Below are 27,677 nucleotides of genomic sequence, written 5' to 3'. Positions count from 1 at the left end.
TCTTTCCCTTCACTTCCAAAGACACATGCAACCCCTTAGTAAGTTGAACTGTCTTCCCCCGATGTCTTTGAGGCAGAAATCTGTGTTCATGGCTTTAGGTTCCCAGCAGAGGGGAGCTTTCTCTGTTGTTGGTAGTTGACTCCTCTTCTCAAAAGTATCCATCAGACTCCAGCAGTAGTTTTACTGTGCTCACATGTTATGCTGAAAAGTGTATCAGGAGGGCAGGGAATTCAGGTTTGTGGATTGGATTTGCCATCTTCTCAGAAACATTCACTTGCTGTTATGGATTTAGTTCAAGTCTTTGTGAGAGTTGGCGCAAGAGAGAGGAGAGATATATATGTTCAGTGCTTAGGCTCCATCTTGATCACAGCTGAAAGTAATTTGTTGTAATATTAACAAAAGATTTACAAATGACTTATTTTCAAAATATAATTAGCAAGGATCCAAAGCACTAGAGATTCAATACTAATGCGTAACTAATATTTACTCATTGGAGTTGTCTGTCTTAAGAAAGCAGGAAAGGGAATCCTTGATGTTTTGACAATTGTGTGTGGTATACAATGTGAATCTGAAATTAACCTATTTTATATGTATAAAAGTTTGAAAACTGCTAACTTATGTGTAACATGTTGTGTGTAATGTATTTATGTGTAGTAGTGAAATCTGCAGAAAATACAATCGTTTTCAGGAAGATAACTGTGTTGTACCTGTGCTCTCTTGTGCTTTCTAGAAGAATAAAAAAACTGACCTCTTTTTGGATTAAATTCATTTCAGAATTTTGACAAAGCTTCTGGAGGTATCAGATGACCCACAAGTCTTAGCTGTTGCCGCTCATGATGTGGGAGAATATGTGCGGCATTATCCCCGAGGCAAACGGTAAGAGACAGGCCATTAATTTTATTTGGGTTTTCTGAAACACTCAACAAGAACCCTAATTTATCTAAAATAGAGTAGATTAACAGAGGAACTAATGGAGCATGCAAAACCAAGATTACCATAATATTGGGTATTATGATAAACCTAGTTAAAATGGGTAGTATAAAAATATAAGTCCACTTCTATAATACCATAGTGTAGTAGCCAGCTGAGATCACATTAGGAATTTCACGTTTAGGATTTTCTTTGATTTGTATGATTTAATTCCAAAGCTATTTTGTGAGCTTTGGTTATTTTCCAACTTGTTACAGAGATGAATTAGAAATGTTATTGAACAGTGTAGGTGTAAAGTATAAAAGGAAATATAACACCTGAAAGAAAAGTTTCAGTAGATGTATAATAATGGAATTAATGTATATATTTCAAAGTATTAAAGAACAATTTCATATGGAAGGGGAGAGGTAAGGCTTTACAGAGGAGGTGATGCTGACCACATAATTTAGAATCACTTAGAGTCATTAACAGTGAAAAGATAGATAGGCTTTTTTTTTTTTCCTTCTGAAGAATAAGAGATCAAGGTGCCAATATTAAGGGATAAAACATTACATGGGACAGAGGCTTTTTTTTGTTGTTTAAAAAATTACAAATGCATAGTGCCTTGCTTTGAATTGCTGCTTTTCTACTTGCTAATTGATTTACTAATTATAAAACTGGTTTGATAATCATATTTCTTTCTCTTGAAGTTGATGGGAAGATTAAATGAGTTAATAAGGTAATAATTAGAACAGTGCTAGTAGATACATAGTAAGTTGTTAGTATATTAGCTACTTTAATTGTTATTTTATATTCATCAAAGCTATATATAAGGAATACATATAATATTTATCTTATTTATCATATAACAGTATCATATAAACCCAGAACATTTTATAATATGAGGAAAAATTGGCGGAGCCACAGCTGTAGTTGCAGACTTGGACATTCCACAATTACTTCATGACTTCTTCTTTGTCCATATTGTGTACAAATATTTAAACATCATATAACATGTCAGCTAGATGGAGATGTATCCTTTCAAGCAGAAAAATTACCCTTTCCCCCAAAGTGTCCATATAATATATTATTTTTGATCTTTGCCTTGTTTTTTTAATATTGATTTATTGTAGCTCAGACTGCCTTATAATGATGGATTTCAAAATTATAACAGTTTCATCTATAGAATTTACCAGCGCTGTGGAATATCATGTCTGTCACATATGGAATTGTCAAAATTGACACTATTATTATGGAGAACTAGGCTAGAAGTGGCTAAGATGCAACCCATTTTGGGTTCAGAGATAAGAAAGAGAGGTTCTAATTTAGGTCCCTTTGGAATGAAAGGAATGCTTCACCCCTGTTTCTTCTGGGTTGGAATAATGACCACGACCCTCTCTGAAAGCTCTGTGGTGGGTAAATGTGCATAGTGTATCAGAGTTCTTAAGGATAAATGAAGAGAAGAAATAATAGGTTAGTAGTAAATGGCAAACAACTTAGATAGAATATTGTGCATACTTCAGGAAAAGTAGAAAATTATTTAGTGTACTGAACCATTCAGTGCTTAAACTGCAGGATATTTCATTTTGACCCAGTGAATCATTATTGCTGGTCTTGCATAGAATTTTTATTTTAGGTGTACTTTATTTATTATTTATTTATTTATTTATTTAAATTAATTAATTTATTTTTAATGGGGTGACATCAGTAAATCAAGATACATATATTCAAAGATAACATGTCCAGGTTATCTTGTCGTTCAGTTATGTTGCATACCCATCACCCAAAGTCAGATTGTCCTTTAGGTGTACTTTAAAGGTTGATGGCATATATATGGACAGATACATAAATCTGTGTGAATAAAAGAGCTAAATACATTAATAGGAAGCTTCAAAAACAAATAGCAAAAGAAGGTTATGAAAAAGATTGTTTTGGAAAAATAATAAAAGTTAAAAAAATTGATTCATGCCTTCCTCCATATATAAAAGAAAGCATTAAAAGATTTGGCACTCAGCCCTGGCTGGTTGCTCAGTTAGGAGCATAGTCCTGAAAAGACAGGTTGTGGGTTTGATCCCTGGTCAGGGCACACATGGGAAGCAACCAATGGGTACACGACAGAGTGGAATAACAAATGAATGCTTTCCTTCCCCCTCCTCTCTCTCTTCCCTCCTTTCTCTGTCTCGAAAAATCAATCAATCATTAAAAAAAAAAAAAATTAAGCCCTAGCCAGATAGCTTGGTTGTTTGGAGTGTCGTCCCATGGAACGGAAGAGCAAATACAGGAGCAGCTCAATGTTTCTATCTCTGTCTTCCTACCTCTCTTAAAGAAAAAAAGATATGGCGCTTGTTCTTACAGAATTATTTATAATAGCAACAAAATTTGAAAATAACCTAAATGTGCTATATTAATGATAGATAAATACTGTGGTACCATTATGATAATGGTAATTTTTGATGATGACATGGGAAAATGCTTGTATGCAATAAGCTGAGCATAGCACCTCAATTATTAGGTATGAATATACACATATTGCACTAAAGAAATCAATAAAAGTATTAACAGTGGCTGTCTCTGAATTGTAGATGAATTCTCTGGATTGTCTTTTTATTTTGTTAATGGTGTCTTTTACTGTGCAAAAGTTTTTTAGTTTGTAGTCCTATTTGTTTATTTTGTCCTTTATTTCCATTGCTGGAGGAGATAGATATATTGGCAAAAATAGTTCTTTGAGAGATGTCTGAAAGTCTACTGCCTGTGTTTTCTTATAGGATTTTTAGGGCCTTGTGACTTACATTTAAGTCTTTTATTCAGTTTGAGTTTATTTTTGTGAATGGTATAAGTCGGTGGTCTAGTTTCATTTTTTGCATGTACCTGTCCATTTTCCCCAGCATTGTTTATTGAAGAGATTGTCTTTACTCCATTGTATACAGTTGCTTCCTTTGTCAAATATTAATTGACCACAAAGGTGTGGGCTTATTTCAGGGTTCTCTGTTCTGTTCCATTGATCTATATGCCTGTTCTTATGCCAGCACCAGGCTGTTTTCATTACAATGGCCTTGTAGTATAGATTGATATCAGGAAATGTGATACCTCCCATTTTATTCTTCATTTTCAAGATTGCTGAGGCTATTTGTTTTTTTTTTTTTTTAAATTCCATATAAAATTTTAGGATATCAGTTTTAGGTCTGTCAGATATGCCATTATATTTTAATAGGAATTGCATTGAATCTATAGAGTGTTTTGGGTAGTATGGCCAATTTAATGTTATCATCTTATCTACGCACACGGTACAGAGAATACTTGAGTTACGTTAGAGTTTTGTTTCTACGACAGTGATATAACCCAAATTTTGGTGTAAGTCAAAACACACTCTAGCCTAAGTAATTTAACTATCCTAATACAGTTGTAAAATCATAATCTAGAATATAAAAACACAACTAAATCACAGAAAAAAGAAAGGACATAAATGTACTGTACACTGTACAGTTGTAGCAGAAAAACTGAGTATAAAAAAAGTATGATGCTAATGGTGTAAGCTGAAACACTCATGTCTCAGTTTTTTTAAGGTTTTATGGGAGTGAGCATCGTAAAATTAAAACATCATATATCAAGACTGTCGTGGCCCTGGCCGGTTGGCTCAGCGGTGGAGCATCGGCCTGGCTTGCGGGGGACCCGGGTTCAATTCCCGGCCAGGGCACATGGGAGGGGCGCCCATTTGCTTCTCCACCCCCCCCTTCCTCTCTGTCTCTCTCTTCCCCTCCCGCAGCGAGGCTCCATTGGAGCAAAGATGGCCCGGGCGCTGGGGATGGCTCCTTGGCCTCTGCTCCAGGCGCTGGAGTGGTTCTGGTCGCGGCAGAGCGACGCCCCTGAGAGGCAGAGCGTCGCCCCTGGTGGGCGTGCCGGGTGGATCCCGGTCCCGCGCATGCGGGAGTCTGTCTGACTGTCTCTCTCCATTTCCAGCTTCAGAAAAAAAAAAAAAAAAGACTGTCGTAACACAAGCACACCCTGTATATGCTTCTACTTGTTTGTATCTTCCTCAATTTTTTAATGTCTTATAATTTTCAGAGTATAAGTCTTTTACCTTCTTGATTAAATTTATTCGTAGGTACTTTATTTTTTCTTGTTGCAGTAGTAAATGGGATTGTTTCCTTAATTTCTCTTTCTGACAGTTCATTATTGGTATATAAAAATGCCACTGCCCTGGCTGGTTGGCTCAGTGGTAGAACATCGGCCTGGCGTGCAGGAGTCCCGGGTTCGATTCCCGGCCAGGGCACACAGGAGAAGCGCCCATCTGCTTCTCCACCCCTCCCTCTCTCCTTCCTCTCTGTCTCTCTCTTCCCCTCTCGCAGCCAAGGCTCCATTGGAGCAAGTTGGCCCTGGGTGCTGAGGATGGCTCTGTGGCCTCTGCCTCAGGCGCTAGAATGGCTCTGGCTGCGACAGAGCGATGCCCCAGATGGGCAGAGCATCGCCCCTTGGTGGGCATGCTGGGTGGATCCCAGGCGGGCACATGCAGGAGTCTGTCTGACTGCCTCCCCATTTCTAACTTCAGAAAAATACAAAAAAAAAAAAAAATGCCACTGATTTCTAAGTATTAATTTTATATCCTGCCACTTTGCTGAATTCATTTATCAGGCCTACCAATTTTTTGGCTGAGACTTTAGGATTTTCTATGTCCAGTATCATGTCAACAGCAAATACTGGTAGTTTTATTTTTATTTATTTATTTAATTTTTTAGATTTTATTTATTCATTTTGAGAGAGAGAGAGAGAGAGAGAGAGAAGGGGAGGAGCAGGAAGCATCAACTCCCATATGTGCCTTGACCAGGCAAGCCCAGGATTTTGAACCAGTGACCTCAGCGTTCCACGTCATCCCTTTATCCACTGCGCCACCACAGGTCAGGCGAATACTGGTAGTAGTTTTACTTATTTTCCAATTTGGATGCCTTTTGTTTCTTCTTGTCTGATTGCTATGGTGAGAACTTCCAATACTATGTTAAGAGTGGTGAAAAGGGACATCCCTGCCTTGTCCCTGACCTTATGGGGATTGCTTTTAATTTTTGCCCATTGAGTATGATGTCAGGCTGTCAGTTTGTCACATATGGCCTTTATTATGTTGAATCTGTATTCTCATTCCCTGTATTCTCATTTTGCTGAGAGTGGCTGCTGCATCCAAATGGCTGCTGGATTTTATCAAATGCCTTTTCTGCATCTATTGTTATGATCATGTGATTTTTATCTTTTTTGTTTATGTGATGAATCACGTTTATTGATTTGTGAATATTGTACCAGCCTTGCCTCCCCACAATAAAACCCACTTCATCATGGTGTATGATCTTTTTAATGTGTTGCTGTTTCCTGTATCAATATTTTGTTGTTAATTTTAGGATCCATGTTCATCAGTGATGTTGGCCTATAGTTTTCTTTCTTGTAGTATCTTTACCTGGTTTTGGAATTAGGAAAATGTATGCCTGATAAAAGGATCTTGGAAGTCTTTCCTCCTCTTGAATTGGAGTAACTTAAGAATAGGTGTTCATTTTTGAATGTTAGGTAAAATTCATCTTTGAAGCCATCTGGTCCAGGAGTTTTGTTTGCTCAGAGTTTTTTGATAACTGTTTCAGTTTCATTTTTGTAATTGGTCTGCTCAGGTTTTCTGATTCTTCCAGATTCAGTTTTGGAACATAGTATATTTCTAAGAATTTATCCATTTCTCCAAGGTTGTCCAATTCATTGACATGTAGGTCTTCACAATATTTTCTTACAAACCTTTTGTATTTCTGTGATGTCTATTATTTCTTCTTCTTTTTCGTTTCTAATTTTATTTATTTGGGTCCTCTCTCTTTTATTTTCTTGGTGAGTCTAGTTAAAGGTTCATCAATCTTGTTTACCTTTTCAAAGAACTAGCTCTTGGTTTTACTGATTTTTTTTTTAGCCTCTATGTCATTTATTTCTGCTCTGATCTTTATTATTTCTGTCCTTTTAATTCCTCTGGGATTTATTTGTTGTTCTTTTTCTAGTTCTTTTAGGTATAGGTTAGATTATTTATTTGTGATTTTTTTTTTTGTTTCTTGAGCTATGCCTATAATGCTATAAACTTCTCCTCAGGACTACTTTTGCTATATCCAATAGATTTTGGATTGTTCTATGTTCATTTTCATTTGTTTCAAGGAAATTTTAATTTCTTCCTTGATCTCATTGTTAACCCATTTGTTATTTAGTAACATGCTATCTAGTCTCTAAGTGTTCTGTTTTTCTATTGTAGTTTTGTAGTGAATTTTATTCCACTGTGGTCAGAGAAGATGCTTGGTAGGATTACTCTCTTAAATTTTATTGAGACTTGTTTTGTGTCCTAACATGTGGTCTCTCCTAAAGAATGTACCACGTGCACTTGAAAAGAATGTATATTCTGCGGCTTTGGCATGGAACGCTCTATAGATACTAGTAAATCTAGTTGATCTAGTGTGTCTTTAAAGGCTCTGTTTGTGTTGATTTTTTTCTTCTTATTTTTATTAATTTTAATGCAGCGACATTGATAAATTAGGGTACATATGTTCCGAGAAAACATCTCCAGATTATTTTGACATTTGATTATGTTGCATACCCCTCACCCAAATCAAATTGTCTTCTGTCACCTTCTATCTGGTTTTCTTTGTGCCCCTCCCTTCCCCCCATCCCCCTCTCTCCTTCCTTGCCCCCTCCCCAGCCCCCACCCCACCCCCTGTTATCATCACATTCTTGTCCATGTCTCTGAGTCTCGTTTTTATGTCCCATCTATGTATGGGTTCATATAGTTATTAGTTTTTTCTGACTTACTTATTTCACTCCGTATAATGTTATCAAGGTCCATCCATGTTATTGTAAATGATCCGATGTCATCATTTCTTATGGCTGAGTAGTATTCCATATTACATATGTACCAAAGCTTTTTAATCCACTCATCCTCTGACGGACACTTGGGCTGTTTCCAGATCTTCGCTATTGTGAACAATGCTGCCATAAACATGGGGGTGCATTTCTCCTTCTGGAACAGTTCTATGGTATTCTTGGGGTATATTCCTAAAAGTGGGATAGCTGGGTCAAAAGGCAGTTCGATTTTCATTTTTTTGAGGAATCTCCATACTGTTTTCCACAGTGGCTGCACCAGTCTGCACTCCCACCAGCAGTGCAGGAGGGTTCCCTTTTCTCCACATCCTCGCCAGCACTTATTCTGTGTTGTTTTGTTGATGAGCGCCATTCTGACCAGTGTGAAGTGATATCTCATTGTGGTTTTAATTTGCATTTCTCTAATGATTAGTGATGTTGAGCATTTTCTCATATGCCTATTGGCTGTTTGTGTTGATTTTATGTCTGGAGGATCTATCCATTCATGTCAGTGGAGTGTTAAAGTCCCCTACTGTGTTGCTGTCTATTTCTCCTTTTATTTCCATCAAAATTTGCCTTATATATTTAGGTACTCTTCTATTGGGTGCATAAATACTCACAATGATTATATGCTCTTGTTGGATTGCTCCCTTTATCGTTATGTAGTGACTTTCTTTGTCTCTTTCTGTAGCCTTTGTTATAAAGACTATTTTGTCAGATTAACTATTGCTACCTTAGCTTTTTTCATTTCCATTTGCATGGGATTTATTTTTTTCCATTTCTTCATTTTCAGTCTCTATGTATCTTTTGTTCTGAGGTGGGTCTCTGGTAGATGGCATGGGTCATGTTTTCTTATTCATTTAGCTACCTTGTGTCTTTTGTTTGGAGCATTTAATCCACTTACATTTAAGTTTACTATTGATAGGTACTTGTTGCCATTTTATTCTTTAAATTTATAATCCTCTTTCTCTCAATTTCTCTTTCTTTTCCTCTTCATATAGCAGGCTCTTTAATATTTTTTTGCGATACTGGTTTGGTGGTAATGAACACCTTGAGCCTTTTTTGTCTGGGAAGCTCTTTATTTCTTCTTCAATTTTAAATGATAGCTTTGCTGGATAGAGTAGTCTTGGTTGTAGGTTCTTGTTTTGCATCACTTTGAGTATTTCTTGCCAATCCCTTCTGGTGTAAAGAGTTTCTGTTTAGAAGTCAGATCTCAGCCTTATAGTAGCTCCTTTTTAGGTAATTAATTGCTTTTCTCTTGCTGCTTTTAGAATTCTTTCTTTGTCCTGTATCATTGGCCATCTAATTATGATGTGTCTTGGTATGGGCCTTTTTGGGTTTATTTTTAATGGGACTTTCTGTACTTCTTAAACTTTTTCCTTCATCAGGTAGGAAAGTTTTCAGCTGTGATGTCTTCAAACGAGTTCTCTATCCCTTGTTTGTTGTCTTCTCCTTCAGGAACTCCTCTATGATGTGGATGTAGTTTCGCTTCATGTTTTCACAGAGATCTCAGAGAGTGTTTTCAGCCTTCTTGAGCTTCTTTTCTTTTTGCTGCTCTGCTTCTGTTTATTTTGTCCTCTAAATCACTGATTTGGTCCTCTGCTTTATCCAACCTCCTGTTAATTTCTTCTAGGGATGTCTTCATTTCAGATATTATATTCACCATTTCTGGCTGGTTTTTTTAAATCATTTCAATGTCCTTTTTAATGCTTACTGTCTTTTTGTTTTAAGTTCCCATTATTGTGATCATTCATTCTTACTCTAAGATCCTCAAGCATCCTTTTAATGATTGTTTTAAACTCTACATCTGGTAGTTTGGTTGCTTCCATTTCATTTCATTCTGCAGTTTGCAAGCTTGATGTGTTAGGGCAAATGAGGTCAGGAGAAGAACATTAGAGGGGACTCCTTACTTGGAAAGTCTCTTGGTCAGGAGCTTAGTTCAGGGAAAGTGGCCCCTACTCCAGAACCTAATTCCTAATTGCTCAGCCACTCCTGGAGACTTCAATTCTATTTCTCCCCAAAAAGTAACCAGCAGGTTTGAGTTGGGTGGGGCTTGCTATACCCTGTGCAGAAATTTCTTTCAGCTAGGGAGCTCCTGGTGTTAGGTTAGTAGATTGAAACAGTCTTCCACTAGGGCTGATGGTGATCCTTTCCTCAGATGGTGGCCAAGCCCTTGCAATAGGCTCTAAGGAACTCACATTTTGAATGAGTTCTAAGCCTCTCTCCCTCCCCACATGTAACTTAGCTCTGTGAGGTAGGTTATCTGGGACTTGGACCGGCAGATTGTGAGGCTCTTCCCCTCCAATGCATGAGTGCTGCTCTGTAGGTGCTGAACATAGAAATCAGAATTTGCCTCACCTGTGTTTAGTGCCTGCTGAGCTCTCTCTTTGGATATGCTGCTAATAATTCTTGTTGGGTCTTACTCTGATGTGTCTGAAGCAGGCCACTGGATGTGTTTGTTTTTGGCCTATTAGGAGGGAACCTGGTACAGACCCAGTGTAAGACACTGCCTGTGACTGGTCCTCAGCAACCTTTATGGAGCTATAAGCAATTTAGAGTTTGTGGCTGCCTCTGCTGGGTTTATTTGCACATAGAAGGACCAAGCTGCACAGCTAGGCTGACTTTTACCAGCATTGGGCCTGGGAGCAAGTCAGCAAAAGACCCAAGGTTTCCTGATATTTGCCTTCTGCTGCCTTTGTCTGCTGGATGCTTGGAGCTAATCAGGCATCAGAAAGGTAGTGGGTTTGGTTTCTACCCCAGGGTACCAGGTGCTGTTGGTCTGTCCTGAGTTTTTTCACAGATCTCAGTAGAGTGTGGCAGCTAGGAGGCCAGTGGGTGTGGCCTCTGAAACCCAGAGATTTGGCCTGTCCACGGTCCAGACAGTTTCTACTAAATATTCTGTGGGGTGGATTCTTCCCATCTTATTCTCAGCAAATTAGGAGGAAAAGCTCTGGTCTCAACTCCAGACAACTGAGTCAAGGTCACCCCCCTGAATCTTTTCAGCCCTTTGCTTCCTGGCCAAGGCTGCTTGCTTCTCAGCAGGGCCCAATCTACCTAGGGTGGGACAACAGAGATTTCCTAGGGTGGGGCAGTTGCTTTCCCTCCAAGCTGATGCTGCATGGAGGAGGATTGCTCTACCCAGAAAAGATGGCCACTGCAGTATTAGAGAATGATTCAGAACACAGGTTCTCGTGGCTGTCCCCCACATCATCTCGCCCCAGAGTGCCAATTTCACACTCTCCTCATGTGACTCTTTCTAGTTCTCTCAGCTCTCCCTTCAGGGCAAGTGACTGTGAATGAGATTTTCTGTGTTGGGACTTTAAGAGGGTGCTTGTGTCTCTGAGAACTCTCTTGCAGACAGAAACCTTGCTTCTTTTCACCACCAATGCTATGTGGGCACCTCTTCTAGTCTTTGGTGCTCTAGGCTGGGGTGTCCACTCTGGGGCTTAGGACCCATACCTCCCAAGGAAAATTTTCCTGCAACTGAGATGTCCCTTTGGACCCCCAGCCTCTGCTCACTTCTTGGAGCAGGGGCAGCCCTTTTTGTGTTTCCACAGTTTCTACCAGTCTTGATGTGTTTCTTCTGTAAATCCTTCGTTATAGAAATTTTCTTTATTTAGGCCCAAGTTGGTTTTTCAGAATGATTATTTTTAAATTTAGTTATAACTACACTTTGGTCCTAGGAGGAGGTGAGTGGAATGTCCATCCACCTATTCCATCACCATCTTGGATCTACTCCTATTAGTGTATTTTGAATTTGGCTATATATTTACTTTTATCTGTGAATTTTATCATATTACAGATACCATATTATTACTTAGTGCCCTTTAATTTCAACTTGAAGAACTTCCTTTAGCATTTCTGTAAGGTAAGTCTAGTGATGCTGAATTATCTTAGCTTTTGTTTCTCTGACAATGTCTTCCTTCTTCCCTCTGTCCCCCCCTCTTTCTTTCTTTGTTTTTTCTTTCTCTCTCTCTCTTTTTCTTTTCCTTCCTCCCTTCCTTCCCTCCTCCCTCCCTCTCTTTCTCTCTCTCTCTTTCTTTTTCTTTCTTTCTGTTTTATTTTAAGTGAGGTAGGGGGAGATAGAGAGACAGACTCACACATGTGCCCCAACCAGGATCCACCCAGCAAGCCCCATATGGGGTCAATGCTTGAATCAACTGAGCTATTCTCAGCTCCTGGGGCTGATGTTCCAACTAACTGAACTGTCCTCAGCACCCAGAGTTGACACTTGAACCATTTCAGCCACTGGCTGTGAGAGGGGAAGAGAGATAGTAAGGGGAGAGGGAGGGGAAAGGAAGCAGATGGTTGCTTCTCATGTGTTCCCTGATGGGGACCAAACCCAAAACGTCTGCACACTGGGCTGACACTCTGTTCCTGAAGGACGGTTTGGTCAGGTATAGTATTTTTGGTTGGCATTATTTTTGTCTTTCAGCACTTTGACTCCTGCCCTGCAAAGTTTCTGCAAAGAAAATCCACTGATAGCCTTATGGGGATTTGTTTGTATGTACTGAGTTGTTTTTCTCATACTGCTTCAAAACTCTGTCTTCAGCTTTGTCTTTTAACATTTTGAATGTAATATATTTCGGAATAAACTTTGGATTGCTCTTGCTTGGGGTCCTTTGAGCTTCCTGTACTTTGATAGTCTGTATCTTTACCAAGATTTGGGAAATTTTGAGCTGTTATTTCTTTAAATAAGCTTTCTGCCTCCCTCCCTCTTCTCTGAATCTCAAATGATACAAATGTTCATTCGCTTTATGGTGCCTGATGATTCTCACAGGCTTTCTTTATTCTTTTTGTTTTTAAATTTGCTAATTTTAAATGATCTATGTTTGAGTTCACTGATTCTTTTGCATGATCAAGTCTGCCATTGAAGCTCTTTGTTGCATTTTTCAGTTCTATCATTGTACATATTCTCCAGGATTTCTGTTTGGTTCTTTTTATGTTTTCTGTTTCTTTATCAAACTTGTCATATTTTCGTGCATTGTTTTTCTTATCTTTAATTGTGTCTATGTTCTCTTGCATTTCATTGAGTTTTTAAAAGGTGATTATTTTGAATCTTTTGTCAGGCAAATCTTAAATATAAATTGTTTGGGTTTAGTTCTGGAGCTTCATTAATTTTTTTTTTTTGTGACAGAGAGAGACAGAAAGAGGGACAGGCAGGAAGGGAGAGAGAAGAGAAGCATCAGTTCTTCGTTGAGCACCTTAGTTTATTGATTGCTTTCTCATATGTGCCTTGACTGGAAAACTACAGCAGAGCAAGTGACCCTTGCTAAAGCCAGTGACGTTGGGCTTCAAACCAGCAACCTTGGCCCTGGCCGGTTGGCTCAGTGATAGAGTGTCGGCCTGGCGTGCAGGAGTCCCAGGTTCGATTCCCGGCCAGGGCACACAGGAGAAGCACCCATCTGCTTCTCCACCCCTCCCCTTCTCCTTCCTCTCTGTCTCTCTCTTCCCCTCCCGCAGCGAGGCTCCATTGGAGCAAAGATGGCCCGGGCGCTGGGGATGGCTCCTTAGCCTCTGTCCCAGGTGCTAGAGTGGCTCTGGTTGCAACAGAGCGACGCCCCAGAGGGGCAGAGCATCGCCCCCTGGTGGGCAGAGCGTCGCCCCCTGGTGGGCGTGCCAGGTGGATCCCGGTCGGGCGCATGCGGGAGTCTGTCTGACTGTCTCTCCCCGTTTCCAGCTTTAGGAAAAAAAACCAAAAAACAAAAAACCAGCGACCTTTGGGCTCAAGCCAGTGACAATGGGTTCATGTCTATGATCCCACACTCAAGCTGGCGACCTCAGGGTTTTGAACCTGGGTCCTCTGCGTCCCAGTCTGTTGCTCTATCCACTACATATTCTTCAGGATTTCTGCCTCCCTCCCTCTTCTCTGAACCACCTGGTCAGGCTCATTAATTTTTATTTTTTTGGTGGTGTCATATTTATCTACTTCTTTGTGATCCATGTAGCTTTGCATTGATGCCTGTGCAGTTGAAAGAGCGAATACATCTTCTAGTCTTTAACGACATTTTTCAGTAGGTAATGATTTTTTCTGTTTGCTGGGCTGATGAGATTACCTCTGTGATTATGTTTGTGCACGGTTGGAGGTGGTTGTTATGTTGTCACTGGATGTGCAGTGGGGTCCATAGTTGGCAAATTTGCTGCCTGGGTCTTGGGTAGGCATGGGTCCTATCTTGTCCCTAGGTGATGGGACTGTGTTCAATATCTTGTTCAGTAGGATAGTGCAGGTACATGGTCCTTTTAAGTTTCCACAGTCCACAGATAATTGGCCTATTAGTGTGGACAGATGTAGCTCTTGCCAAGTCCCAGGATGGGCTGCTACCTGGTCACTGAATGGATTCCAGGACTGGCTATGAACCATGGCTGAGAGGAGCTAGAACTGAGCCCAAGGCTGTTTTAGGTTCCCCAGTCATGACTGATGTCTGCAGACCTGGTTTTGAAAGCATAGATGGGAATTTATCCTACCAGGTCCTTGGGCAAACTGGACTGTTCCCTTCTTGTGGCTAGAAGGGCTGGAACCTAGTATAAGGCTATCTCAGGATCTCCTGAGGCACAGACATGAGTGTATCCTACCAGATCTCATTGTTGATATGACTGCTTCTGACTGACTAGGAGGCACTGGAACTGAATATAGGCCACTTTCATGATCTCTGTGGGAGCAGGTGGGAATATCTTCTGCTGGTCTTCTGGGCCAGCAGTACTGTGCATGAACTGTGTGTGGGAAAGGCTGGAGCTTACTGTAGGGTCCTTTTCAATATCTCTGGCAGTGCTGATAGGAGTGTCTTTTGCTGGTCCCTGGCTAGCCAGTCTGGTAGACTGTGTCTACAATGGGGCTAGAGCCCAGTATAGGGCCCTTCAGAACCTGTGAGGTTGCAGCTAGTAGTGTCTCCTGCCAGGTCCGTGTGCCAGCAGAACTACTTGCAGACTTCAGTTTGGAGGGGGTGGAAGTTGAGTATAGGGCACTTTAAGCATATTTGGGGCTAAAAAGAAGAGTGTTTCCTGCAGGGTCTCTGTGCCAGCAGACTGGATACTGTTTGGGATTGGCTGGATTGCATGTATAGGGCCCTTTCAGAATTTACAGTCTGACTTTGTCGAGCATACCATCATGGACTTTCAGACTACAGCAGACAGGGCCTGGAGCTGATTCCCAGACCACTTCAAGGTCCAGTTTAGGGTCCACAGCTGGGACTGAAGTCTGTGTGCCTGTTACCTGACCTGGGTGTGTGTGACTCCTCCTAGGTCCATTTGGTTCTGTGACCAGAACCAAAACTATATGCACTGTAGTTAAATTCTCAAGGTTATGGAGCCATTTCCAGTTTGTAACTGGAACCATGCTTTGCATAACAGCTGCTTGGATGCTAGCTTGCCCTTTCAAAATGGCTCTTCTCAGTCTTCGACTGCATCAAGATTTCATAATCTGTCTGGATTCCACAGTTCCTATGAGGAAGGAACTTTTTTCCCATTGTTGGATGCCAAATTGTTGTTGGTGGGCAGTTATGTTCAAAGAGTGTCTTAGCCATCTTGTTGATGTCACTCCCACAGCCCATCTCTGCCAGTTTTATAGCAATGCTTTTACCCTACTGTAACTGACACTTTCAGACCAAAGATCTGGATATAATTAGGGGATGACTGGAAAAAAGGTGACATTATAGCTACTGGAATGAGCACACTGATTTATTAGCAGTGGAAAGATAACATTTTCAGTACTTGCAAAGAAAGGCACCTCAGACCCCGGGAGACACAGGGAAGGGAAGGCTATTAATAATCTTTGTCTTTCAGTAGATTGTCCCTAGAGCTTTCTCCATGAAGGAAAACATGCAGATCTCCAAAACTGTTGTATGGCTTACTGTATTTCCCCATGTATAAGATGCACCCTTTCCAGAAAAATTTGGGGTCTAGAAACTGGGTGCATCTTATTCAGTGGCTGTAGATTTTTTACTAGCATTTCCCACTTTTTCATGCTTGTTGTCTTTGCACTCATTGTTTCGTACTTGTTACAAGTGTATTACATTAGGTTATGTTTTGCCACATTCTGCCCAGAAATGGCTTAGGAAAGATTTTCTTACAGTGCTGAATTCAAGTTAAAAGTGATCCAGTTTGCAAAAGTGAATGGAAATTGTGCTGCCGAACATTAAGATTGGTCCTCCTACAACTGAGAAATCAATCCGAGACTGGCTACTGGAAGAAGAAATCCTACTGAAAACACCAGGGCAGATGAAGGCCATGAGAGGCAAGTCAGTAAAATGGCCTCATTTAGAGAGGGAATTGAAGATATGAATTGAAGAGCACAGGACAACTGGAATTCCTGTGTCCACAAAGATGGTTCAGCATGAGGCAAGAAGAATTGCTGATGAAAAGGAAGTTACTGATTTCAACAGAGGGTACAGTTGGTGCTTCAGGTTCAGGACACAGAATGGACTAAGCATGTGTACACGCACCAGACTTGCCCAAAAGATGCTTGAAAACTATGAACAAAAGGTCCTTGAATTTCATCCTTTTGTCATTCAGTGTCAGGAGACACATCAGTTTGAGTTGGGCCAAATTACAAATATGGACAAAGTCCCCCTTCAATTTGATGTCCCAAGTAATACAACTGTTGGTAAGGGGGTGAAAACTATAATTGAAGACAAGTGGACATGAAAAGAGCCATTATATAGTTGATCTAACTTGCTGTGGCGATGGAACCAAGCTGCCTCCTATGCTGATTTTCAAACGCAAAACAATGCCAAAAGAAGACATTCCTCAAGGAGTGATTGTCCACGGTCATGACAAGGGTTGGATGGATCAGGATGGGATGAAGATCTGGTTTGAGAATGTTTGAAGAAGGAGACCAGGTGGGCTCTTACGCAAACCTGCCCTATTGGTGCTTGATCAGTTCAGGGCACACATAACAAAAAACATGAAGAAGATAGCTGCAGAGCAGAAAACAAAACTTGCCGTCATACCAGGAGGCTTGACATCCCAGCTCCAACCACTTGATGTCAGCATTAACAAACCCTTCAAAGCTGCCATGAGAGATAAATGGAACCAATGAATGAAGTCTTCTGGAAACAATTTGACACCAGCAGGAAGAGTGAAGAAACCAACTATAGGAGAAGTTTGTACCTGGGTGAAAAGATTCTGGGATAATATCAAGATTGAGATTGTTGTCAGGTCATTTAAAAAGTGTGGCATTTCAGATGTCATAGATGGAACTGAGAACAGGCAATATATGAAGACAGTGATTTGTCATCAGCCACAGATGAGGACAAGCTAATGGATGGAAGTTCTGACAGTGATGAGGAGTTGTTTGAATTTTATGATGAAGAAAACTTGAGTTTAATAACTTCATGTAATACTTTTTTTTTTTCAAATTTTGGGCCACAAAATTAAGGTGCATCTTATACATGGGGAAATATGGTATGTTTAGTTGACTGCTGGCTATTATCCAGAGTTGCTGATTGACAGCTGTGACACAATTTGATGGCTTTTCCTGTAAACTTTCTGAGAAATCTGTTGGAAACAGGAGGGATAGTAGTAGTTCTTGCACCTCCCAAAGTGTCAACAGCTCTTTGTGTCTTTCCCACCCCCATGCTAAAACCATTCCTCCATCATTCCATGGGGCAAATATCTCTTAGTTGGTGGCATAGACAAATAGGACAGTCCCTCTTAAAGACTAGACTGAATTACATGACCTAAACTGGAACTCCTAAGGTTTACTATACATCTGGGAAACCATACTGAAGGTATTGTTAACTTGTGCCCCCCAAATGATAACCCAGCAATTATAAATGTTTTTTTTTTTTCAGGGACAACATTCACAACAACAGTACCTTGCTAATGTACTTCTTTTAGGAAAGCCAGGTATTAACTTGCTTTGCTCCTCATAAATACAGTAAGTTGTACCTTAGGAGTGAATGGTCATAAGAGTCCTTTGTGTATTTAAAGAAACACTGCCAGTAGATCATATAGGTAATTCTTTGAAAATGTGGAGGTATCTGCAAAAGGAGCTACCCAGTGGAGCTTCCAGAAAGAAGTGATCCATTACACTACCTCAGCCCTAAAAGATGTTCAGTTCTGCCTCAACTCACTGGCAGCCATTTGTTATGGAAGGTAGAACTATCCTAGAATGTTTTCTTGGGCCCAAGAGGATATCTCCATTCTTTATGTATCCATCTGTATCTGGATTAATACTAAATGCAAAGCTCAATGCAAAAATTTAAGGGGTAAGCCATTGGATTTTTAAGTAGATCCTGAAGCTTTATGGCATTTGTTCAGCTAGTTAGGTCCAGGTCCTTGGGGGTCATAGATAAGGCCATTACTTCAGGTTGGCATCATCCTGGTGCTTAGGGTTTTGTAGGTAGTAGCCTTAATTAATGGCATATGAGACAAATTGAATGGATTTTATCTCAGCCTGTGTCAGCCAGATCAGTCAGAGCGACCAGTGGTGACATATTCATAGGTAAACTTGCCAGAAAGCAAAATTGAAGAATTGTGAAGTTTCTATATGGGGAGACATTTCTCTCACCTTACTGTACTTCTTGACATTAAGGCACTTTCAAAGAGATATGTCTGCCTGGGAGCAAAAGGCAGACATTTTTATTTCTCGTAATGAGAGCTTTGGGTTCCCTAAGGTCAGGGTTCATTGTCTGCATACTGTGTGAGCAGGGCTCATTTGGCTCTCTTCACATTTTCTTTTGCAAGTTGAGAATTGGGGGCCAGCACAAAATGCTAATATTTTTGCTATTGCTGTTGCTGTGAGTCATAATCTATCCTTTGTCTCTGACCCAGGAGTCTTGTGCCTTCTACCAAAATCCACGAAACTGTGGCAGATTTACTTGTTAGCTTGCATGTAGGGCGAAAGCTAAGACCTTTGGTAGTTCTTGACACTGATATCAAGAACCATCTAACATTATGGAAAAATTAAAGACCTTTAGATAAGACAAAGACAAATTTTACTTTTATGTAAATATAGCAATTAGCCAAGGTCCCTAATCCATCCAATATGTATTTATTATGCCAAACCGACAGGAGATCGGTAGGTCCTTCTTAGATATATAACTGGGCTATTTATAGGACATCTGGGAAAGGGAACTAAAAAGTGAATCTAGATAAAATATCGTAATTCTAAAATCATAAAAGTGGAAAGCTTATTTAAGAACTTAGCCAAAATCATATATACATAACACACATATATAGGTAACAGGGTAGCAATAGCCAGAGGGAAAGGGGAGAGTAAGTGTAGGGGAGGAGTGCAAAGGGCAGGCAAAGGGGAGGAAAGAGACTGTGCATGGGTATGGAGGGCAGGAAGCAGTGTGCAGAGGGTGTTGTACTGAGCGAGATACTTGAAACATGAGTTTCAGTATCTCTAATTTGATGTTGATGTTTGGGACAGGAGATATTTTTATTGCTATTTTTCACCTATTCAAGATAATGACTGTATTGCTAAGTTAATTAAAATAATGGAAAAGATCTTTACTGGCACTATCAGTAAAAGCACTGTCTCCTGAATCATATGCTGATAAAAGCCAGTATCGATGATTTTCTGCTATTTAAAGGAAAACTAATGCTAGTAAAGAAATTGAGTAAGTTTTTAAAAAAAAAAATCATGCTTTTGTTTGGAAAGACAGGCTGATATCCCACCAATATGCCTGTCTTCACACAGCACTCAGTGCTTCTAACTTGATCATATTCATACTCTGTTTCTTTGAACACTAATGAGACTAATAGACACTAATAAAACTAATAAGACAGTCGCCTTTCCATTCAGTTTGTACAATCTCTTTATCCACAGAGTAGTAATTCTCTCTGCTACAAATAACTAGTCCTTTGTCATTACTGCGTCCAACAAACTTCTTGTCCAAATTATGCCCTCCAAAGATAGCAAGTACCGTGTATCTCCTCCATACATGCATAGTATGTATGCTAATAGCTGATAGGCCCGGACGTCAGTATAGTCACATATATTTTAAGTTTATAGAGTGAGTGCTTAGGTTCATATCCCACTGTGCAAACTAGTCTGTGTGTTCTTGAGAATGTCACTTAACCTCTCTGTGCCTCAGCTTTCTCATCTGTCAATGTGAAGACTAAATGAATTAGTAAGTATGTACTTAGAAATGTGCTTAGCACATAGTAGTAAGCACTGTTTAGGTGTTTGACAAGCCAATTAAATGAGTGATTTTGTCCAATTGTTAAGTGTTATCTGCTATCCTACATAATAGCAATGACTTTCCACTGTATGTTTTTGATATCCTGTGCTTTTTAATATCACGTTATAAAGAAGTTTGGCTTTCTATAAGAACATAATGTTTGTCATTAATTTTGTGATGGATTTTTTTTTTATTACAAATTTGTTGGTGTAGAATAATTTGTACTCCCTGTCACACAGCAGGAGTATCAGAATGTTTCTTTTTGAGTTTTGTTCCTTTCTCCATTTCAAATAGTAAAATTTATCAGTTGATATAAAAATGTATTGAATACCACAGGTGAATGTATTGCTAGTCCAATGATACATTTTTAGATACTAAATATAATATTTCTATCCACCATTTTTTTTTTGTGTGTGTGTGTGTGTGTGACAGAGACAGAGGGTGGGGGACAGATAGGGACAGACACATAGGAAGGGAGAGAGATGAGAAACATCAATTCTTCATTGTGGCTCCTTAGTTGTTCATTGATTTCTTTTTCATGTGTGTTGATCAGGGGGAGGGGGCTCCAGCAGAGCAATTGACCCCTTGCTCAAGCTAGCGACCTTGGGCTTCAAGCTAGTGACCTTTGGGCTCAGGCCAGCAACCATGGGATCATGTCTATAAGCCCGCGCTCAAACCAGTGAGCCTGCGCTCAAGCCGGTGACCTTGGGGTTTCAAATATAAAAAAGATTCTCTTTTTTAATGTTTATTGATTTTAGCGAGAGAGGAAGAGGGATAGAGAGAGTGGGAGATAGGGAGAAAGAGAGGGAGAGAGAGAATGAGAAAGGAACATTGATCTCTTCCTGTATGTGCCCTCACCGGGGATCAGATCGGCAAGCTCTGTGCTTTGGGATGATGCTCTAACCAACTGAGTTGTCTGGCCAGGGCAAAAAAAAGATTCTCGCTCTTTAATCTAGTAAACCAGTGTGTACTGCCATTAGAAGAAAACATGTGTGTCCAATTTTTGGTGCTTCCACAATGTTTTGTACATATCTCTATTATATAACACTTTTGAATTTGTGCAACGATAAACTGCTATGTCTTTTCCCCCTACTAGACTATGAACTATCAAAAAGGAACTATATCTGACTAGGCATAGTGCTACCACATAGTAGTGCATAATAAATGCTGAGAGAAAGAGCTATCAAACAATTTCATGCTTGTTCTCTTAAAATGCAGAATTTTATATGAGGTTAATAGCTTATTTTCCTTTGTACAAAGTCTAGCATAGCACATTCAGATAAAAATTAGTAAATTGCTTGGGTGATGGCACAAAGCTTTTAGCAACCAAACCCAGTTAATTCTTCTAAATACTTGTCATGAAAAGTAAAAAATGTTCATTTTAGAAAACTTGAGAAATATAGGAAAGAATGAAGAAAGAAAAACATTTGTAATACTGCAACCCTGAGATAAAAATGTTTATTTTGTTTTTCTCTCAATGCATATATGCATTCCTTATTCCAAAACTATGATCATATGATATCTCCTATCTTATTTTCTGTTTTTATTCATTTTATAATGGGTATCTTATGTCTACATCTTAAAAATAAAACTTAATGCTACCTATAGGTTAAATTTACTCAAATCTTGCTAGTAGTTGGTGTGTTCCTAGGTTTTCATTATTATGAAAATAAAATGAACATCTTTGCAGACATTTATGGGTTTTTCTGTTGGTCACTTGAAATAGATTTAATTAAAGTATTTAAGTATTTCAATACTTTTAAAATGTTAAATGTTGACCAATTCAGACTCCCACTAGCAGTAAATGAGAATAGCATCTTCACTATTCTTTTGGAAGTACTGAGTGCTACAATTTCTCTTTAACCTCTCACAGGGGAGAGTGACACCTGGTGCTTTTAATTTATATTTCAATTACTTACGTGATTTGTTAGAAATATTAGCTGCTATATTTAAGGTAAACATTTTTAAAGTTTGCTACTTACATTATTAGTCTCATAAAAATTTTTATTATACATAAACTTCAGTAACTCTTTAGTGAAAGTAATTTATTCACTAGTTATGTTTTATTGAGCATCTATTATGTGCTAAGCACAGTTTGGAATACTATTGAAATGTATCATGGAGCATACATTCCAATGAAAATGTGTGTTTTTCTCCACTACTTTTATGCTCAGAAAGAACTTCCCATTTAGAAATCTGGTAAATTTCTCAGTTATTTTGTTTTTAAAAATGTTAATGACCTTCTTAATTATAAGGGGAATAAAATAGATGTGATTTCTGTGCTCACTGAAATTATAGACTCTAGAGCAGGGGTCTCAAACTCACGGCCCGCGGGCCGCATGCAGCCCGCCGAACAATTTTGTGCGGCCCGCAGACTGTTTTCAACTGCAGTAAGAAAAGCGTTGTGTAACAGTTGCCTTTTGTAGACCTAGTGCGGCCCGCCGAATGGCTGTGATCTTGCTCTGCGGCCCACATGCTGAGTTGAGTTTGAGACCCCTGCTCTAGAGGGTATATTGCTACATAATTATGAAAGTATCTGCTTTCATATATATGCAATTGTACATGCATCTTACATTTTTAACAGTATGTTGTAGAATTGTGATGCATTATAGTGTAATATTTCATCAGTCATGAATAGACTGTAAACAATAAAATATCAGGATATTTTTGTAACTGTACTTTTATAGAATCATATCAATAAAGAAGATCTTTAGAACAAAAATAGTGTGCTTTTTAGTATATTTAAAGTTTATGCAAAATTACCTTTCTCTGTTTCATCAGCTAGTACCTTTTTTTAAATTAATTTTAACAGGGTGACATTAATAAATCAGGGTACATATGTTCAGAGAAAACATCTCCAGGTTATTTTGACATTTAATTATGTTGCATACCCATCACTCAAAGTCAAATTGTCTTCCATCACCTTCTATCTGTTTTTTTTTTAGTGCTCCTTCCCTCCTCCCACCCCCTTCTCTCCTTCCCACCCCGGTAACCACCACACTCTTATTCATGTCTCTTAGTCTCATTTTTATGTCTCACCTATGTATGGAATCATACAGTTCTTAGTTTTTTCTGATTTACTTATTTCACTCAGTATAATGCTCTCAAGGTCCATCCATGTTGTTGGAAATGATCCGATGTCATCATTTCTTACGGCTGAGTAGTATTGCATAGTATAAATGTACCACATCTTTTTTATCCAGTCATCTATTGAAGGGCTTTTTGGTTGTTTCCATGTCTTGGCTACTGTGAACAATGCTGCAGTGAACATGGGGCTGCATGTGTCTTTTATGTACCAAATGTTTTTGAGTTTGGAGTTATATACCCAGTAGAGGGATTGCTGGGTCATATGGTAGTTCTATTTTTAGTTTTTTGAGGTACCACCATACTTTCTTCCATAATGGTTGTATTACTTTACATTCCCACCAACAGTGGATGAGGGCTCCTTTTTCTCCACAGCCTCTCCAACACTTGTTATTACCTGTCTTGTTGATAATAGCTAATCTAACAGGCATGAGATAGTATCTCATTGTAGTTTTGATTTGCATTTCTCTAATAGCTAATGAAGATGAGCATCTTTTCATATCTCTGTTGCCATATGTATTTATTCTTGGGAGAAGTGTCTGTTCATGTCCTCTTCCCATTTTTTTTATTGGATTATTTGTTTGTTGTTGAGTTTTATGAGTTCTTTGTATATTTTGGATATTAGGCCCTTATCTGAGGTGTTGTTTGAAAATATCTCCTATTTAATTGGCTCTCTGTTTGTTTTGATGTCATTTTCTGTAGTACCATCTTTAAATGTTATTATCAGTATTGAGCTTGTTAATTATGTATTATAATATATATTATGAGTCTTTAAAGCTTAACATGCTGTTGACTCAACTTGTTTTGAAATATGTTCAGCAAGATTTTCCCTATTAGGTAATAGCTAATAAAGTACAAGAATATAATTCTAAATTAAATTACCTAAATATCCTACTTTTAAAATGATATCTGCCAATTGGAAAGATTCTTTTTTCCACCAATTTTTCAAGCACTTATAATTTTTTTAAATTTAGAAATTAAATTTAATGGAGTGACATTGGTTCATAGGAACATACAGGTTTCAGGTATATATCTCCATATAATATGAACTATTCATTGCATTGTGTGCCCATCACCCAAAGTCAGACCACTTTCTATCACCATCTATTTAGTCCCCTTTACTCCTTTTCCCTTTACCCCCTTTCTCTGGTAACCACTTTATTTTTGTCTATGTCTGTGAGTCTCAATTTTATATCTCACCTAAGTGTGAAATTATATAGTTCTTAGCTTTTCATGATTTACCTATTTTGTTTACTGTAATATTCTCAAGGTCCATCCATGATTTTGGACATACATATAATCTGGAAGTACAGTGGTACCTTGAGATACAAGTTTAATTTGTTCTGTAACTGAGCTTATAAATCAGTCAACTCGTATATCAGACAAATTTCTCCCATTTAAAATAACTGAAATAGATTTAATCCATTCCAGCCATGTGAAACATCCCCAAACCATCCTAAATTATGAAAAAAGACATGTTTTTAATTAAGAAACACACATGTATACTTGACCGATGCATAACAAAATATATGAAATAAAAGAAAATGTTATTTAGTACTGTATTCTTACCTTGGAGACAGACGAGTGTGGCTAACAGAGGTGAATGGCGGAGGAGGAGGGAGGGAGGAAGGGATGCAGGCACTGTAGACACGTAAACTAAAACTGCAGTTTATTAACACCAAATGTAAACTAAAACTGCATTTTCTTTACTTTAAACAAAACTAAAACTGCACTTTCTTTACTTAAAATGAAACCACAAAAACTTACTTGTAAAAAAACGCACTTTCTTAACTTTAAACTTAACCTAAGCTTAACATTACTTATTTTTCATTTAATCATTACCTGTTTTTGCCTTTTTGGCTGCTCTTTCGGCACTTTCACTTGCAGGACTTTTGAATAAAAATCTATCCAAAGAAATTTGCTTTTGCCTGCCTTTTAAAATGTTATGGAAATGTGACAAAGTGTCATTAAAAAGTGCTGAAGCACAACCAGTTGAAACTTTTTCTGGGTGTTTTTTTTTTCAATGAAACTTGAAAGCTTCTCCCACATTGCCAGCATGTCTTTAATTTCACTTGTAGAAATCACTTCCTCTGACTCTACCTCCTCCTCACTACTAATCTCTTGCAGAAGCTCCGTATGTTGCATCATCTGTAGCTCCTTCAACTCCTCAGTTGAGAGTTCCTCCTCATGTTCCTCACAGAGCATGTTTACGTCACCCTCATCTACCTCCAGACCCATTGACTTTCTGAGGGACACAATCTCCTCCAATGCTTCTACCTCGGTCTTGGTCTCTGGTTTGAAACCTTTGAAGTCCCTGTCTGCAACAACATCAGGCCATAACTTTTTCCATGCCGAGTTCAAGGTTCTTCTTGTAACCTCTTGCCATGCCAAGTTAATAATGCATAAACATATCACGATGTTGTAGTGATCTTTCCAAAACTCTCAAAGGGTTAGAATTGTATTCTCAGTCACCTCAAAGCAGTGGCGAAACAAGTGCTTTGTGTAAAGCTTTTTAAAATTGGAAATGACCTGCTAATCCATAGGTTACAAGATTGAAGTCGTGTTGGGTGGGAGGTAAAGGACTTGCATGAATTTGAACTCATTGAGAATGTCATTTTCAAGACCAGGTGGGTGGGCTGGAGCATTTTCAAGGATTAGTAATGCTTTCATCCAGAGTTTATTTTCTTGAAGATATTTTTTCACTGCAGGACCAAAGACAAGATTTACCCATTCAATTAAAAACTGCCACATAACACATGCCATAGCATTGGCACAGCACATAACCTGCAGTTTTTCTTTAAGAATCTTGTGAGTCTTAAAGGCTCGAGGATTTTCGTAATGATACACTAGCAGTAGCTTTACTTTACAGTCACTGCTAGCATTTGCACACAATGCAAGGGTCAGATGGTCCTTCATGGGTTTATGGCTTGGCAGCTTCTTCTCCTCTGTGGGGCATTTTTTTCAAAAACAATCTGTTTCATCACAGTTGAACACTTGTTGGGGGATGTAGCCTTCCTTTGCAATAAGTGCAGCAAACCGTGTGATGTACTACTCCTCAGCTGCCTTAATGCACCACCGAATGGATGTCAGATCTATTGAAATTTTCAAACCAGCGTGACTTGCCTTAACCATATCTTCTGCTGCCTCTTTTGAGGTTGATGGTTCTTTCTTCTTCAAGTTGCTGTAAATAATACATGCCTTTTTGCATATTACAGTCTCCATCACTTTATCTCCTGCCAGCTCTTTCTCTTTCATCCACACCAGCAGAAGCTTCTCCATTTCTTCATGGATATTTGTTTTTAATTGGGACAGAATTGTATTTCCTTTCGTTGGATTTGTGCTTTTGATGGCATCCTTTTGTTTAAGGATGGTACAAGTTGTAGATGTATTGCGGTTGTACAGCCTTGCCAGTTCAATCACTCCTACACCACGCTCATGTTTTTCTATTATTTCTTCCTTTACTTCTGTTAACATCATTCTCTTCTTCTTCTCACCACTGTCCTTTACACTCACTTTCTTCGGCCCCATGATAGCACACAAAAAAAGTTAGTAAAAAATGCAAAAATGATGCAAGAACAAGTACAGCACATGAGATTTGACTTGATTCTGCGGGTAACACATGAGAAAGAATGAGATGCTGGTATTGTGCTGCTGATACTGGACCCGTGTGCCAACGCGCCAACTAGTGGCAGCTTCCCGAATCACGACTCGTATCTTGGAATTTTGCTCGGATCTCAAAATTACGGACTGAGTCGCAGCTCACATCTTAAAAAAAAAATCATATGTTGGTCTGCTCGTATCTCAAGGTACCACTGTAATTGGTGGTTCATTTGCATCTTAAATTTAGAAGATGGGAAATGTCTGTTTATTTTTATAGCAGTGTGTGTCAGTGGAGTAGAGATCGTCTGTTTCTCTTTGAGACCCATTGGAATCTCTGGCGTCAAAGGCAGAAACATGTATAGTCTGAAAATTAATGTGATAAACACATATAATAAATTATTAAAAGCAAAATTATTTAATTTTCTTGGCTGGTGTTAATACATGAGAATACATAATGGGCAAGGATTTAAAATGTCAAATAACAAGACTTTCTAGAGGGGTAGACAGTACATTTGTTGTGAAGATTACATGATAGAAAAAATATGAAGCTTTTAGCATGGTGTCCAACATGTAGAAAATGTGCTGTTGTCATCCTCCTCATCATCATCATCATTGCATTTTTACTTTTATTTTAAAATTTCCTATTGATTTGAGAGAAAGAGAGAGAGAGAGAGAGAGAGAAACATCAACTCAGTCCACTTAGTTGTGCACTCCTTGGTTGCTTTTGGTATATGCTTTGACTGGGGATCAGACCCTTGAACCTGTGATCTCTCCCCACCAGTATGAAGCTCCATCCATAGAGCCACCTGGCCAGGACCATCCTTATTATTATTAATGACGTGTGATCTCTTTATGTTTTTTAATTTGTCATATTTTACACATAATATGGTACTTTTATTCAGGTACAGTTAATCCTTGTTATTTATGGAACCTAGATTTGTAAATTTGCCTACTTGTTAAAATTTCAGTTCTAGCCCCCAGATCAATATTTATGCTTTCACAATCATTTGTGAACAAAGTTTGAGCCATGTGACGCACACATTCTTAGCTGAAGGCAAACAAGGCGAGTCTCTGCCTTGTTATTTTGGGTCTGTACTCTAA

The 27,677-nt window shown here is 38.9% G+C and overlaps 1 protein-coding gene across 2 annotated transcripts in view; it reads left to right on the top strand.

Moving 5' to 3' along the window:
- The window catches only part of ATP6V1H (ATPase H+ transporting V1 subunit H), a 144,238-nt gene that overhangs the window by 92,841 nt on the left and 23,720 nt on the right, over positions 1–27,677 (top strand). For both annotated transcript variants that reach the window (XM_066266124.1, XM_066266123.1), the window contains one exon: positions 775–876. In XM_066266124.1, coding sequence (XP_066122221.1) covers positions 775–876 — 102 coding nt within the window. The remainder of the gene's footprint in view (positions 1–774; positions 877–27,677) is intronic.

The sequence above is a fragment of the Saccopteryx bilineata genome, chromosome 3, assembly GCF_036850765.1.
Source record: "Saccopteryx bilineata isolate mSacBil1 chromosome 3, mSacBil1_pri_phased_curated, whole genome shotgun sequence".
Taxonomy (NCBI): Eukaryota; Metazoa; Chordata; class Mammalia; order Chiroptera; family Emballonuridae; genus Saccopteryx; species Saccopteryx bilineata.
This window is presented reverse-complemented; position numbering and strand designations above follow the sequence as displayed.